Source organism: Desmodus rotundus, chromosome 2 (genome assembly GCF_022682495.2).
Source record: "Desmodus rotundus isolate HL8 chromosome 2, HLdesRot8A.1, whole genome shotgun sequence".
NCBI lineage: Eukaryota > Metazoa > Chordata > Mammalia > Chiroptera > Phyllostomidae > Desmodus > Desmodus rotundus.
In genome coordinates, this window is record NC_071388.1 from 174162401 (window position 1) to 174178504 (window position 16104).

At 41.4% G+C, this 16104-nt stretch overlaps 1 protein-coding gene across 5 annotated transcripts in view; it reads left to right on the forward strand.

Moving 5' to 3' along the window:
* The window catches only part of MYO1B (myosin IB), a 165872-nt gene that overhangs the window by 43897 nt on the left and 105871 nt on the right, over positions 1-16104 (forward strand). For all 5 annotated transcript variants that reach the window (XM_024563936.4, XM_053918882.1, XM_045198272.2 and 2 more), the window contains exon 3: positions 5802-5917. In XM_024563936.4, coding sequence (XP_024419704.2) covers positions 5802-5917 — 116 coding nt within the window. The remainder of the gene's footprint in view (positions 1-5801; positions 5918-16104) is intronic.

A 16104-nucleotide genomic window follows, 5' to 3' on the forward strand; every position in this document is an offset into this window, starting at 1 on the left:
GTTTAAAAAATGTTTGTATGAATAGAATTGAACAAAGACTATCAGTGCATATGATAAGGGTATTTATGGTTTTGTGAAATTTTAGTTTCATCTCTATATACTAAGGGGGCCTCCCCACAAAATGGGATTATCTTCTGGAGAGTGGGCCTCTTATAGTACAGGCTCTCCTGCTAGGTGAGTGTTCTAGGAACCCATCTGTATCAGCGGACCAGCTGGCACTATTGAGAGACGGCTGTGTTCAACTGAAGTGAATTTTTTTGAGGACTCTTTCAACATGTTTGCCCAGTTCATGATGGGTGACTTTTGAGTGCGCCTGCCCACACTGTGCTGAGTGTTTAGCAGTTTTAGACCAAAACTGGAATGACCCTGTGCCCCACCCTCCCTATTCATTTGAGCTTACCTGCAAGAGACTTTTTGTTTGCTTGTTTCACTGGATGAAAAAAGTCCTGAAAGGGAAAATTTTTGGCTACATGGAAGAGGTGAAACAAAAAACGGTAGAAGCACTAAAAGGCATCAACACTGACCAGTTCAAAAACTGTTTAGAGCAGTGGGGAAAAAGTCTCGATAGGTGTATTGCATCAAATGGAGAGTACTTTGAAGGTGACTGGAGTTTAAACATGTAGGAATAAATGCACAATTTTTAATAAATAAATTCCGTTTTAGGGGGTCCTCCCTCGCATGTATGTATAGGGAAATATATACTCAAGTAAACATAATTGGTCATAAAGAAAGTTTTATTTCTTAACGAGTCACAGTCAGGCATTTGAAATGACTGCTACAGAATGTCCCCGATTTTTCTCTATAGTGTGCTGAGATGCCATGCGCCAGGTTTATTAGAAACGTGGCTAAAATGTAAGGAGTTGAGGCTTACAAGATCTTTTGTTTTCAACATGTTTACAGAATTCGTTACGCAGGAATGTTTAAAGGGAAAGGGAGGATAGGCCAGCAGTGACACTAGCAAGCGTGCTGCGTCTGAGCGTAAAACCTGGCTCCTGGGAGTCTTCAAGGTGAAGGCCACAAGCTGTGGTTTCAGCTCTGATACACGTTTCCTTGTCTGGGGAGACTTCAGAACATGCGAATGCCTAGCCGCTCCCCAGATCGTTGAAATAGAATCCCTGAGGATGGGGTTGTAGACGAACTTTGTTACAGAATAAAACGCATGGTCTTTGGGTTATATATCTCAGGGGCCTTCCTCCTGGCTTCTGAGTTGTGGTCTGGAAAGTGGAGGTTGCTGGATGCACATTCCCCAAGAAAGACTGGTTTTCACTGTAATCACAATAGAAATACTCAAGTATTATTTGGTTAATCACAAGGCATCTGTTCTGGAATGCTAGAGATATCTGAAATATGAAGACAGATATTGTTTTAACTTAGGAATGTTTGTACATTCTTGTTTTAATGTTTACCCTTGAGAAGTAAAAGAAACTTACTCATTGAATGTGCCATTTTCTAAGAAAGGTAGAACTTTTCCTCTCCCTCCTCTCTTTTCTTTCCTATTTGTTCCCTTCCCTTCCCTTTCCCTTTCCCTTCCTTATTGTCACAGGTCCGTGGGCCTTTAGGGAGCTTTCCTCTGTGCACATACCCGATGGAGGTAGTGTGCACACGCCCGGGGACGTGGAGGTGCTGAGGGTCGGGAGCATGGAGGTGCTGGGCTAGGAAGTGGCAGGGATGGTTAGGAGGTGGGTTACAGGTTGGATAGGAGTAAGTCAGCACACTGATTTAGCAAATACATACATACATACATACATACATATGTACATACATAGGTGCATCCATCCCTGAACGGGAAGTTTAATCTATTACTGCAGTTACTTACATGGAGGGTAATGAGGGCCAGACCACATTTGTCTCTGCTGGAGAAGGTAGATAGGGCCGAAAGGGTAAGTAGTTTTGGCCATCATGGGGTCCTTTTTGGTTTGATTAGCCAAATGGAGCAGACATCTGGATTCTAGTGGGAGTTTCTCTGTGGGTCGTTTGGGACAGAGTGACCAGGTTCCAGCATGAGCACAGCCACAGTGCTGGCCTGGTGGAACCTTCTGTGGGCTCTCTTGGCACTGGCACCATCTGTGCTCGGGAGTAGCTTGTTGGTGCTGGATATGGTACGTATCAGCCTATGTTTCCAGTTGAATAGTGAGTGGAACTCTTAGGGATAAGAGGTGGATTCTTTTTGCTGCACCCTTTTCTGAAGGTTTACAATACTTTTCTTCCTTTTTTATTTCCTCCTCGACACATTCAGAATAGAAAGGACACATAACGACTAGCTCTTTTATGCACGCACTTGACTTTAAGAAACTCTGAGTCGTATCTCCAACTTTTAAATTCCAGGAGCTGCTTAACAAGTTAGTTTGCCGTACTTTTGAGACATGATGTAATAAAAAATACCTAGTTTAAATAGTATACAGTTGCTTTTTTAAAAAATCAAGTATATCATTTGTAAGTCTAAATGTTAATTGATATAAAAAATGAACTGTCTGGTCATTACTGTTTTGAACCGGAGATTGAGTCTGGTACTGCAGTTACCTGAATGTACCTGCCTAAAACTAGAATGGAATTCTACACTTCACCCAGCCAATCGGCTGCTCTCAGGAATGCCTTCTGTGTCTCCGAGAAAGGAGGGCTGTGACTATGAACATTTGAATTATCTTATTGGCAAATGTAGGAATATTTAAATCTTTGACTAATACACATGGAACCTTCAGGGAAGAAACCCATAAACAGCAAGGGCAGGTATCATAGTGAAAGATAAACGTACTCAGAGTTCAAGATTAGAGCATGCATTTCGGGAACACACAGTGGAATGCAGAGATAGCATAGTTTCCTGTACTGTTTGGTTATTTAGGCTGATAATGCTTGTCCTGCCTGAGCCCTTTTCTGGCTTGTTGAGTTGTGTTACTCTATCAGTAAACATGCTGTGTGCAAACCCCTCCCTCCCCAAAATTAATGCCTTAAAACAGCCATTTATATGTGTCCAGTTCTTTGGGATAGCCACTGAGGCTGAGTTGAGCTTGGTGTGTCTTCTGCTGCTCTCAGCTGGGATCCCGCATATGGCTTTAGGTGTCTGCTGGCCTAACTGGGGCTGGCTGGTTTAACATGGCCTCATTCTTACGTCTGACACTTGTCAGGCTGTGCATTTCAGGACACCTTGACTTTCTTCGTGATCTCTTCATGACCTTTCTGACAGGTTAGCACTCACACCATGGCTTCTAGCCTCAGTGAGCAGGTCCTAAAACACAAATGCTTTTCAAGCCTCTGCTTGTTTCTTATAGTGTCCCTTTGGTCAAATCAGATCGTATGGGCAAGTCCATATGGAAAGGTTGGGGAAATAAACTTTATCTCTTCATAGAGAGAGTAGCAGAGTCACATTTCAAAGGGGTATGCATATAGGATTGGGATGATTCCAGACATCTTTGCAAACAGTCTTTCACAGGACAAGGAACCTGAGGGGAAAGCATATAGTTTAAGGATTAGTTCAGTGGCAACATATGGCATGAAAGTTTAATAAAATATTAAGCACTATTTTTAGTGTACTTGGTATTATATTTCAACAAGAGAATAATTGTGTGGAAGGAAGTCAGTGGTTTGTCTGTCCGCGTTGTTAGTGATGAGCATGCCCTGTGCAAACCAGTCATTTGGTTGACATTTATGGGATGTCATTAAAGGGGTCGGGCCTGTGCTAGGTGGTAGGGAAGTAACTGGGGGAAAAGCACACGTGATTCAGTAGGTATACAAGTCACAAGTAACAAAAGAGAAACGAGTCTCCCTGGCTAGAGTGGCTCAGTGGATTGAGTGCTGGCTTGTGAACCAAAGGGTTGCTGGTTCAGTTCCCAGTTAGGGCACATGCCTGGGTTGCTGGCCAGGTCCCCAGTAGGTGGGGGCATGTGAGAGGCAACCACACATTGGTTTTTCTCTCCCTCTCTTTCTCCTCCTTCCCTTCCCCTCTCTCTAAAAATAAATAAATAAAATATTTAAAAAGAGAAAGAGAAACAAAAGTGATACTGGGTTTGAGGTAACAGTTTGTTCTCTATGCAAGAATACCACAGAGGCAGATTTTTATCAAGAATTTAGCCCCTCTGAAGTTTGGTTTTTAAGAGCAATGTGATAATTGTTTTTTCTGCTAATAACAAACATATATTTTGATTATTGTATTCAAGAAATTACCTAAAAAGGTAAATTCATGTACTTTTTCTACTAAAGAAGGCTTACCTTTCAAACAACAGATATTAAAGATATAATCAATCATTCTATTTTCATATCTACCAATGGAACTAATGATAGTAAATTAGTTAGAAGCAATTTAATTAATTATTCAGTCTCTAGCATCTCTCATCTAGTTGCCTCGTTGGGCCGGAGTGTAAAGAAATCTTTTTGAAAAAGTCTTATGTAAATGGGATAAGTTAGGAAAGTTGGAGTCATTTTTATTGCGGGGGGGGGGGTGTCATTTTTTTGTCAGGCCAGGTGAATTGGGTGCTAGTGATAGAATGTCAGAAATAAATGCAAAAAATTGCATGGGAACTGAGGGTTTTGTTTTGTTTTGTTTTGTTTTTTTCTACGGCAGCACTCTATTCTATTCTTGATAAGATTATGTTCTTACAGAATAAAAGCGTGTATAAAAATGACCAGTTTTCCAATTTTGGGGAAAAGTCTTTTATAATTAAAATAATTGTGACCCATGTTTAAAAAGATCAGCAGAACATTTTCTGCTGTTCTATTTTCTTTTCTGTTCCGTTTTCTAGGGAGATATGACAATCTCCTTGAATTTGTTGGTGGCAATAGTAGAAAAACTTGCTGCTCTAGAAATGCCTCCTTGTGTTGCGTAGCACTGGAAAGGTGGGGAAGTCAGAAGTGACCTTTTCTTCTTCTGCTTTCACCTTTTTCTTTAAAAAACTGTATCACGTCTCTACTTTTGTTAGCACCCCTCCCCATTTTTATGACATTTAAACTACTAAGATGAGTTACAGTTCAGTGACTTTTGCTTGTGGCGTTGTGCTAGTCTTTGTACAAAATGTTCTAAACCAAAACTATCTCACGGCTGGGGTTAAGGTTGAAATGGAAAGGAAGACAAGTAGTGCTCGGGTTTGTGCGGCGAGAGGGTTAGTGTCTGCTAGAACAATGGCTTTGATGCCTTCGGAAGTACGTGTAAATTCTGCATTACATTTAAATTCGACATTAAGGGTACTCTCCTTCGGAAGAAAGTACACGAACAGAGTGATATTACAGCACATTAGATATGACATGAAATTGTTTGAAGGCCCAAGAGATAACTATAGCTCTAGTATTGAATTGTATGTGGCCGGAGTCCTTTGTCGAGATTGACAGGCTTGTTGGAGGACAATGCCAAGGCCAAGGCCCCGTTTGGTAGGAGTGGCTGTGGGTAGGGAGGAGGGGAAGCCTGCATTACTGTAAACTGAAACAGGAGGATAAAGCTGAGGGAAGGAGACCCTGGTTCTCACTGGAGTCAGAGAATGCAGAGCTCTTGCTCACACTACACAGTGGTTGGTGACTTAATTTTTGGCAAGGATGACAGGACTTTGGAGAGCTCTTGGCCAGGATCATAAATTAATCTACAGATTTTGAGAAATATTCTTATTGTATAAACCTGTACTTTCCATTTATCAGGAAAATGAATAAACATTATTAACTGTCCATCTTCAGAGATGTAAAGTATTCTTGAAAAATACACAATGCATGGTCAAGTAGAAGTAGTATTGTTTTTAAAAGGATGAAACTTGTGCATCGCTAAGATTTAAGATGTTAAAATACACACTGTGTACTAATGGGTATATGTACTCTTTCTTTTGTAGACATACATTGGAAGTGTGGTGGTCTCCGTTAACCCATACCGGTCATTGCCCATTTATTCACCAGAGAAGGTGGAAGATTATAGGAATAGAAATTTTTATGAACTGAGCCCTCACATGTAAGTACAATATTCTAGCATTGTTTTCCTTTCACTTCAAAGATGTGTAGTTGACAGATGTGTCCAGCTGTTTTCTCCACTTCCCAGGAAAATGCTTTAGTCATTTATATTTAATTAGATGAAGGAATGCGGAAGGGAATCGCCATGGCTGTTTTAAATTTAAAAAAGGCAGAGCACTTCATTTGTGTCAGGCTCTGTAAGTTCTGAAATATTTGGGTTCAGTATGTACAATATTTTCTGTTGAAAATTCTGTGTAAGTAGCAGCTGCTGCTAATTACGTTTGCAAATAAATCAGGAATGTGCATTGTTTATTATTATGAAGAGCCCAAGCAGCGAGTTCCTACTCTTGTTGGAATAAGAAAGATCCCAAGTGCTGGGTCGTGTAGTGGTGGTTTGAGTGAAAGGAATAAATGATTCCTCCAGTTCATAACCTTCGCAGACACTGTTCATCGGATGTGTACGTTTGGCCAGTGATTTCACCTTCCCTGAACTTAGTCACTTGTTCGATTTTTTTTTTTAAAGGTCACTTGTTTGTGTAAATAACCCCTGTAAATAATAGCTTAAAATGATTACACAGTGCCAAGGTTGAGAAACCCTGACCTAAAACAGTGAAAAAAACTTCAGAGTTTTAGTTGTATCCTAGCAGAAAGTGATTTTCTCTGTATCACGGAAGATGAGCTGTATTCATTTTGATGGGAAATAAAATCTAATAATTAAAGAACATCGCTACCACTGTGGAGATGTTGATTTTAGTTTCTCTTCACAGTGCAGTATCAGCGACAGTTGTGGGCTGCTCAGAACTCCAGATTTTAATAATTTATGCAGGTGGTTATTAAAAACCAAACACTATGTATTTTACCCGTAAAGTGGATTCTGATTATTCAGTTTACTTCTAGAAGTAGATTTTGCAAGTGATTGTGTTTCATTTTGTCTTAACAAAAATAAAGTCTAAAATTTGTTTTCTAAAGTTATTCCTATAGTTAAGTCCCTGCAATGAAATACTTTATTTGATGCCTAGATATTTATTTTAAGTTCTATTTTGAAATTTCTCAAAGTAAGATGCTTGGATCACCTGTGTCAGAATCCCCCAGGAGCTTATGAAAAATCTAGTTTCCTAGGCCTTATGGCTAACAAGCCAGGAATCTACAGTTTTCTCAAGTTGTCCAAGTGATTCTTATGTACATGAAAATTTGAGAACATGTTGTCTTAGGTGTATGTTTACCGATGTTTTTCTTTCCTTAACTGCGTACCACAGGTTGATCTTTTACAGCAACAGTGATGATAATGGCTTGTATTTATCGAGCACTTACTATGTGCAAGTATAGCACTAAATACTTTGTATGTGTTAGAGCTCCATTCTCAGAGTAGTCCTGTGAGGTAGGCACTGTGACAAATGGGGAAGTTGTCACAGAAGGCCTCGTGGGAGGGGAGCTGGGGTGGGAAAATGGTCATCTGCCATGCCTCTCGGCTAGAACCTGGTTCCCCCATTTTCACGTTAGGGCCTCGTACTCTGCCCCACTACCTTGGGTTGCCTGTGTTCCTGCACTCTGGAGCCTCCAAGATAACCTTAGCTATGCCTCAGTTCCCTTCCAGAGACTGCCATGCCATTCTTCCATATGCAGCTGAAATCTCCACTTTGGGGGTGCTTAAATAGCAATATAACAGCTGTCTATTCTAGAACATGTAAGTTCACGCCCTGAATATCAATTTTTATCCCTGCCCCTGAGAGATTCCTATAAGAGGCTGCATGCCACCATGACCTTAGTTAACAACTCCCACCCCCCGCCCCCGCCCCAGGAAAACAGTCACAAACAGCAATAAAATAAATTCTCAGCGTGCTTAGGATAAAGACAGACGCTTTTACTGTGGCCTGTAAAACACTGCGCGTGGTTCAGGGGATAGTTTTACTAGCGAATCTGAATTTGCTAGACTCTTATCCCACCCTCCCTGCCTGTCTCACTTCGATTTTTCAACCCTCACTGCGGCTCCTTCCTACTACATCATCTGTGCCTGTCCTGTGCCTTCTGCCTCGAAGGCGTTTCCCCTCCCTTTTTCTCCAGGCAAATCCTTGGTTCTTTGTATCTCAGATTGCTTTAGACCTCCTCAGGAAGAACTGTTTCTCACCCCCTCCCTGCCAAGGTTGCATCTGTTGCTCTTGTCCCAGTTACAGTTTAACATTTCTTTTTGATATGATTTGATTCATGTCAGCTTTGCCTGCTCACTGTAATATTCTTAGCATCTGGAAGTGACTAGGGGTTCAAAATATATTGAAGAGGACTTGGGCTGAGTCCCAGCTTTGCCATTTACAAACTAGGTAATCTTGAGCAAATCACTTGAAAAACCTTCAGCTCAGAAATTAAGTCATTTGCTCTGTTCAATGGGAAAATAATTATAAACTCATAGGATTTTTGTGAGGGATAACTATCTAGAAGATAGTTAGGTGATATGATCGCATGGTATATGTAAAGTGCTTGCCATGGCGTCTGCCTTAGCCCTGTGGTACAGGATAGCTGTTGGTGCTGACCGTGATGATTATTATAATTGTAATAGTGAGATACATGGGACACATTTCCAACATTCTGACATGCTCATTCTCACCATTTTCTCCTCCAGGGTGGGACCTTTTCCACTTCCTTTAATGTACTTTCCTGCTTCATTCTTTGTGAATGAATGCCTGTCTTTAACAGTTTCTGAAATAGGTTCCCTGCTAACACGCAGCCTGACATTCTCAGACAGGAGTTTTGCGATCTAGTAGAATAAGATGACTTGAGGGATTGGGTGCATTCTAACCATAACTGTTTTAAGAATTTGGTTCCAATTTAAATTAAAAAGAACTTAAATGGCTGTTCAGACCATGTACAGGGTCCAGCACAAATAACGCCTCCTTTTTATTACCAAATCTTTTCTTACAAAATCATAAGCATGTAATTCTGTAACATAACAATGTCATACTCAATCACACCGTGTGACATTTTAGGTGAAATGTTCAAATTGAAACTATAAATTATTACAACCATATTATTACCCTACCGGCTACACTCAAGCAGGCATTACTTCTGCCGGACCCTGTTCTTTGAAAATTTTGCCAACTAATTTACCCCAGATTACATTTGGAATTTTATTTGACCTGCTGTTCACTGTTAATCTGCAAAAACATCCAGATATTTCTCTTGTAGTTCATGTGTTTTTGAAGGTGTCCAGAAATTATTTTTCTTTAAATTTTAGACAATTGAAAAATATTTACATTCCACATAAACACGTGACTTTCAGATGGTGGAAATGTATATAAATGAGTAAAAGGAAAATATCGTGGTTTTTTAAAACATATTCCTTTTCAAAAATAGTTTAATGTTGTCACACCTCTTCTGCTGGCTTCTCCCCTGAAGCCCTATTCCCTTTATGTCCGGAGCAACACATTGAGTGGAGTGTCATTGGGGGGCCTCCCCAGAGAAATGAGGGTCCGCTGGGGCGGCATGTGTGACATTGTTGCCTTTCTAATTGTGTAAGGAATGTCTTTCCAGTGTGATTGTTAAAGTCTTTACACACAGGAAAGTTTTTTTATATATCCTGGGAGGCCTTGGTGCATTTCAGACCACTCAGTAACTGTGTTCATGAAGGACCATCTGTAGGAAAGAATGATGGGGGCAGTGGGGGGGCGGGGAGGAGGTAAGGGAAATGATTGAACTGTGTAATCTTGCTTCCCTCAGTTAGGCTAACACCATGACAGCACACCTTTGGATATTTTAGTTACTAAATCCCCTGGTGTTCTGTTGGATGATTTTCCTTTGACCTTGCAGTACTAGATAGAGTTTATTACCATTAGGTGGATCTTCGTAAAGTCAGATCATGCTGCTTCCCTTCTCAGAAGCCTTCATGGGCTTCCTATCACTTTGCTTCCTTCACTTCCTACTGGAGTGAATGCAAAGTTAGTTGCTTGGCTTAGCGTTCAAGCTTCCACCGTCCACCTCGGCTCTCCTCCCCAGCCCCAAACACCACCAAGCTTCTTCATGGAACTCCTCTTGACTCACGGCCTTTCGTGTCTTTTCCACCTGTCCCACCACCTACCCATCTGTACTGTTAAAATCCTGCCAGTCTCCTGGGGTCTGTCTGAAAGGCTTGATCAGTCCTTGTCTAACCCACACGTGACTTTCCCTGCCTCTGAGTTACTGGTGGGACGGGACGCACCATCTTTCCTGCCCAGTGGTCGGCTATGTTTCGGTGTCATCCTCTCCAGAGAGGAGGAAGCTTCCACAGGTCAGAGACTCCTCCTGCACATCTCAGTGGCTCTCAGCTCTTTTCTCTTAAGAGCTCAATAATGACAGAACAAAAGAGGTTTTAAATAATTTTTCATTACATTTTATGGCTATTATCTCTGACAAGGCAGTGAAATCAAAGTATTCTTGGTAGGATGTTTACAGAGTTTATTCAAAACTTTATGCAATGTAATGAGAATTCTCTCTTTTTTGTAATAAAGTAACCTAAAGTACTACTTTTATGGTGCTCTTTCACACTGAGTGTTCAGGCTCAATTATTCATGATGCAGAACACTTACAGCTGATGGCTTGAAGTGCCTGTGGAGGGGACTGGCCACCAGAAGGAGGAGTGGTGGCCGACAATTTCTCCCGGTGGTCATGGACCAGGCGGGCATTAGGGTGTGTCCCTAGATTGGTATGTAATGGGTGGCTTGTAGGCGTTACCAGCACAATTTGAAGCAAGCAGCCTTTCCATTTGAGTAAATGAAAAACCCTGCAGCAGATCTTAAAAACTGAGAAAATGGCTTAAGGCTTTGAAAAATTTCTGATTACTGTTACCAAAAAATGGGAAAGTAAGTAACGGAGCATTTGGATGGTACTCATGTCAGGTGGCCAGGCCTCAGCCTTCCATCTCTGCGGGACCTCTGACCCCTAATTTGGTGCCAGACTGATTTCGCAGGACTGCATGCTGTTGGCCATAGAATGACGTTGCTAGAAGGCTGTGTGTTTTCATTTATTCCATTCAAGGTGAACCAGGGAAGCATCATGAAGAACGTTTCTAGTTATACCTCGAAATACAAGTACTGTGGTTGCGTGTGGGAACTGAGGGTAAGGGTCCCCGGCAGAAGACCTAGCTGTTGTCCCTTTTGTGTTACCAGAATATTTCTATAGCAGAGTTGACATTCATTGAATAAAATTTTATTTAATTTGGGAACTCTTGTAACAGCTTGATCCTGAATTCTCGGAGAGGTTGCTTGTGTAATCGGGTAAGAAAGTGCTTTCTTAAGGAGTGCTTGGGGGTGGGACAGAGAGCTGATGTGTTGTGACATCACGTCATGTCACTGAAACTTTTATATCTTCTATTTCCCTTTTGGAATAGGAGAGCCTTGAATTGATTGAGTGTCTCCTCAAAAAACCACTGGCAGAAGAAGGGTTTTGTGCTTTCCCATCTAGCATTCCTTCTACTTATTGTTTAGGAAATTGACTCATTTACTGAACAAATGTTTATCGAGAGTTACTTTATTCCAGGCTCTCTTTTCAGTACTGACTGGTGCAACAGTGAACAAAACGGATATATTTCCAGTCTTTGTGAGGGAGACGATCTCAAACTTAACATAGAAACCAGTGTTGTTCCAACTATCCATCAGTATCCATCTTTTCCCTCTTAGGAGGGAAAGAGGTGGAGCAAAGGGAGGGAAGCTTTTGTGAAAGACAAAATGAATTGAAATAGTATTTTTAGAGAGCATCTTTGAGCCATATTCTCTTAGGTGGTTCAAGTCAGTAGCTGCTGGGTTGCAGCTGCAGCGTGGAAGTCTTGCTTTGTCATGGGTCTCTATCCGCATGAGTCAGTTTGCGCCAGAGGGGATTCGAGCTCTGTCTTACTTTCCAGATTAGGTGCCTTAAATTAACATCTCAAATGGAATGGCACAGTCTTGAAAACAATTAAAATTGCCCCCCCCCTTTTTTTTCATGACTCTTATGGGTCAGAATAAGCAGAAGGCAAGTGACCTGTTTGCTTTCAGCCTTGTTTGATTCTGGACAGTCACGGATCAGAAAGCTTCTTGATTTAGAGAGACTGGTTACATATTAGCAGTGCGGTGGCGGTGGCGGTGGCAGTGGTGAAGGACAGTTGTTGAGCTGCAAGCTTCCTTAGGCTGGGCTCCTGGTGAGAAATATTTCTGGGCCTGGTATATACTCAGCTTTTGTGAAGCTCCATGAACTAAACTTACTGCCTTTGACTCTCAAACTTTTTATACTCAGTCTGTTGCTTTATTGGAGCTGTTTTCAAAACAATTTCAGAAAATACACTCTTGGCAAAAAGAGACCTCAGTTTATTCTCTTTGAGATTATGAACCTTTTAAAATTAAAGTTCAAAGGTTGGTTCTATGCCACCATAATGTTTTTATCATGAAAATCATTGTGATGTAAGACTACATTTATTCACGGAAAATGTTTCTGTATGCCTGAGACGTCTCACAGTCCTCATTTCTAGATCCCTAGTTAGAATTTATATCACTTCTCACGAATTGCACATCTCAGACTTGAAAGAAGTTTATTTTGAAAGGCTGTTTATAAAGCCAAGCACACGTTCATATCAGCATGCATGATTATTTCAATGATATATAGTCTTGAAGGGAGAAGTTTGATTTTCAGTAAAATAGGCTGCTTCCTGCCAGAAATATTACAGGTCTTTGGCAAGCTCTGAGGAACTCTACAACAGTCTGGAAGAGATCCATTTCGTCCAAAGGCGTGGCCCTGAGTCCTCAGCCCTGCGAAGCATTAGTCTAACACTTCATCACTGACAAGAGAACTACACTTGGAATGGCTCGGGGAGCCCTGACCAGAGACGGCGTGTTCAGGGTGAATGGGAGGGGCACCCTCTTTGTTGTTGAATGGAGACTCGTTGCCATGGTCTGTTTTCCAGGCTTGTGTGCAGTAGGACTGGGTAGGTAGGGCAGAGGGAGAACGGGGCCAGCAAACACTGGTCCTTATTCAGACTGGGGAAATCAGCAAAGCCAGAGATAATAAAAACAGTGTTCAGTAGAGTGCAGGGGCCCATGTTTAGGAGACTGGGGAACCGGGTTGGGTTGTTATGGGGCAGAAATCCATGCAAAGGGGAAAAGCCCCTCCCCACTGTATTATCAGCTTTCTCTTCTCCCTCTTTCATTCCCTCCAACATGTATGCTATAATACTTCCCTTGATTCCGCATCCCCTCGCTATCACACCATTTGTTTGCCTTGATTGTAAAACTCTTTGAAAAGTTGTATATATTTGTTGTCTGTAGTTTATCTCCTTGTCTTTAATGAACTCACCCTAATCAGACTTTTATCTCCCTACCCCCCCCCCCCCCGAAACTGTTCTTTTCATGATCATCTGAAACAAATCCAATAGTCAATCGTGAATCCTCTTCTTCCTTTAATTACCAGTAGTAATATCTGGCAATGGGACCGATTCCTTCCTGACACCACTTTTGTATTTGGCTTCCTGGCCTCCATATCTGCCTGCTTTCCCCCATATCCCCCAGCCTGCTGGCTGCTCCATCTGCAGCTTCCACGGGATGTACCTCTTTCTTTCCACCTCTGAAGCTGGGTGGATCTGAGGGCCTGGTTCTGGGGCTTTTCTTTTCTCCTCTGTAGGAGCTACTTCCATCTGGCTTTCAAGTCTTCTGTGTGCTCCTGCCCCAAGATTTGGGTCTCCAGCTGGACCCCTCCCTTGACCTCCAGGCATTTCAGCTACATTCAGCTCTTCAATATCTCCTTGGGTGTCCAAGTAGCATCTTGAACTTCAGTTTGCTTGAACCAGACTGCTGATCGCCCCACTCCCTCTCCTCTTTCTCATCTTGGTCAGTGGCAACACCGTCCATTGGCTTGCTCACACCACAGCCCTTTTCTTCCTTTTTTCTCCCACTCTACATTCAATTCATGAGTTGGGAGGCGAGGGGAATGGCTACATAAACAGTTCACTCAAATATAATAGCAGTAAGGTGGGAGCACAAAATATTGGTAGGTTCAGAGATTCCAAAGGTGTCACCTGTGTTGAGACTTGAAGAAGGAATCCTAGAAATGGGTGGCCCCTGAAGTGTAATAACTAGCTACATATAGACAGTAAAGCAAAAGCCAGTTTTGGCTATGGCACAGTGAACTGGGGTGCTAGAGAGGGGGAAAAGTGTTTGAGGGATATGTAGAGCTTTTTAAAAAAATAAAACATTCAAATGCCAGTTTACTTGAATCATTGGGAGGATTGAAGGATGATGAAGGTTACTCTAGAGTAATAGGAAAATTTGGGACGAGGGCATTACTTAAAATTATAAGCTTATGTGTCTGGAAAAATTGCCAATCTTGCATTTTCAGGCCCCCAACTGGAAAAAATTTTCAGACTTGGTAAATATGTCTAAATGTGTGTGTATTTATGCAAATGCAATGTTTTAATGAATGAGTGGTGAATGACTGAATGTTGACGTGACTTATAAGTGCAAACAGATGTTATGACATCTAGTTGCTATTGGTGGTGTTCATAATGTTACTCCGGTGGAGGAATATTGATACATAGTAACTGATTTTCAGCCATATTGATTTCTGCAGAGGATGCTTCTTCTTTGGGATGTGAAGCCTTGGTGGTCAAAGTCTCGATGCATGGGTGGTCAGCTGGAGGTCTGAAAAGATATCCTCAATTATGTTAAGAACAACTTAAGCCTTATAGAAGGGTTAGCCTAATTTCACCAAAATTTAGCAATAGACACATAAATTAGAGTATATATATTTTCTAATAATCTTTTTTCTTTAGCTCACCTCAGTAGCAAAAAGCTAGAAAGCACCTGGACAGAGGGAAGATTTGGCTGGTCCGCACCAGAGACCTTTGTCTTTTGGAAGCAGGTGCAGCGTAGTCCCAGGTGGCCTACGTAAGCCCTCAGATTGCCACCAGATGGGTCCATTTCTACCTTTAGCTTCTACATTTTCATGAGGATGGGTCGCTAAGGGCTCGTGGATCTTTCTTTAGAAATTGCTAGTTTTTAAGCCATTGCTTTGACACTCATATACCCTACCTCACATTCCATCATCCTGCAGTGTTGCTGCTGCTTCTGTCTATGGTTATAATTGCCTTGGCCATTAGTAACAGCAGTGGCTTATGTATTATTTGCTTATGTGAATAGCATTATGGATAAAAACAAGGATATTCAAAATGGCAGAATCCTATCTGAGGTCAGAGAAATGTAGTAAAGAAAAATGTTACTGAAGTATGAAGATATAAAGACACAAGTCATGAAATGAACACATGTAGCTATTTAAGGTTACATGATATAGGTGAGTCATTGCTGTCTGGTCACTCACTTCCTGAAATGTGGGTACCAGGAAGGAGGAAGTATGGGAATGTGTATGGATGTTTGTTGGGCATTGTTCCTAAAATGAATAGAAACGGTGTATAATGCTTTGAACATTTGCTTCCTTTACATAATGTAACATAATTTTTGTTATGACAATACCAACCATATCTATGATTGTGAGTGCCATACTTCATCTTGTAGGCATAGATAAGGTTGCATCTTAAAACATGAAAATCTTTGTCATTTTTTATATGTAGGGACTTCATCTTTTCTTTGTTGTTTGCACATATCTGGCATTTATCTTGAATAGAACATATAAAATTAAAATCAGGCCCTGGCTGGTGTGGATCAGTACATTCAATGCCGGCCTAAAAACCAAAGGGTCACCGGTTCGATTATTCCCAGTCAGGGCACATGCCTGGGTTGCAGGCCAGGCCCCCAGTAGGGAGCGTGCGAGAGGCAGCCACACATTGATGTTTCTCTTCCTCTCTACCTCCTTTCCCCTCTCTCTAAAAATAAATAAATAAAATCTTTTAAAAAATAAAATTAAAATCAGTCTTAAGTGAAAATTTTGGCTGTGAAAATGAAGAGGTTGAGTTTGAATAAATTTGTTGCTGGTAATCAGTTAGGTGTAAGCTCTCCTTCACTTGGCCTCTTCTTGCTTCCTCCACTGCTCTTGTATTTCTCCTTTCTAGGCACCCTGGCCTCATCTTCTGTGACACTTACTTCATTCTTCTCCACATATTCAAATCCTACATACTTTTCTAGATGCATCTGGGGTACCTCTGCATTTTGAAACCTCTTTCCGAAAGGCCACTTGGTGGCCCTAACATATGTTTTCCATAGCATGCATTATGTCAAAATTATATGATACTTTACTCCATACTATCTT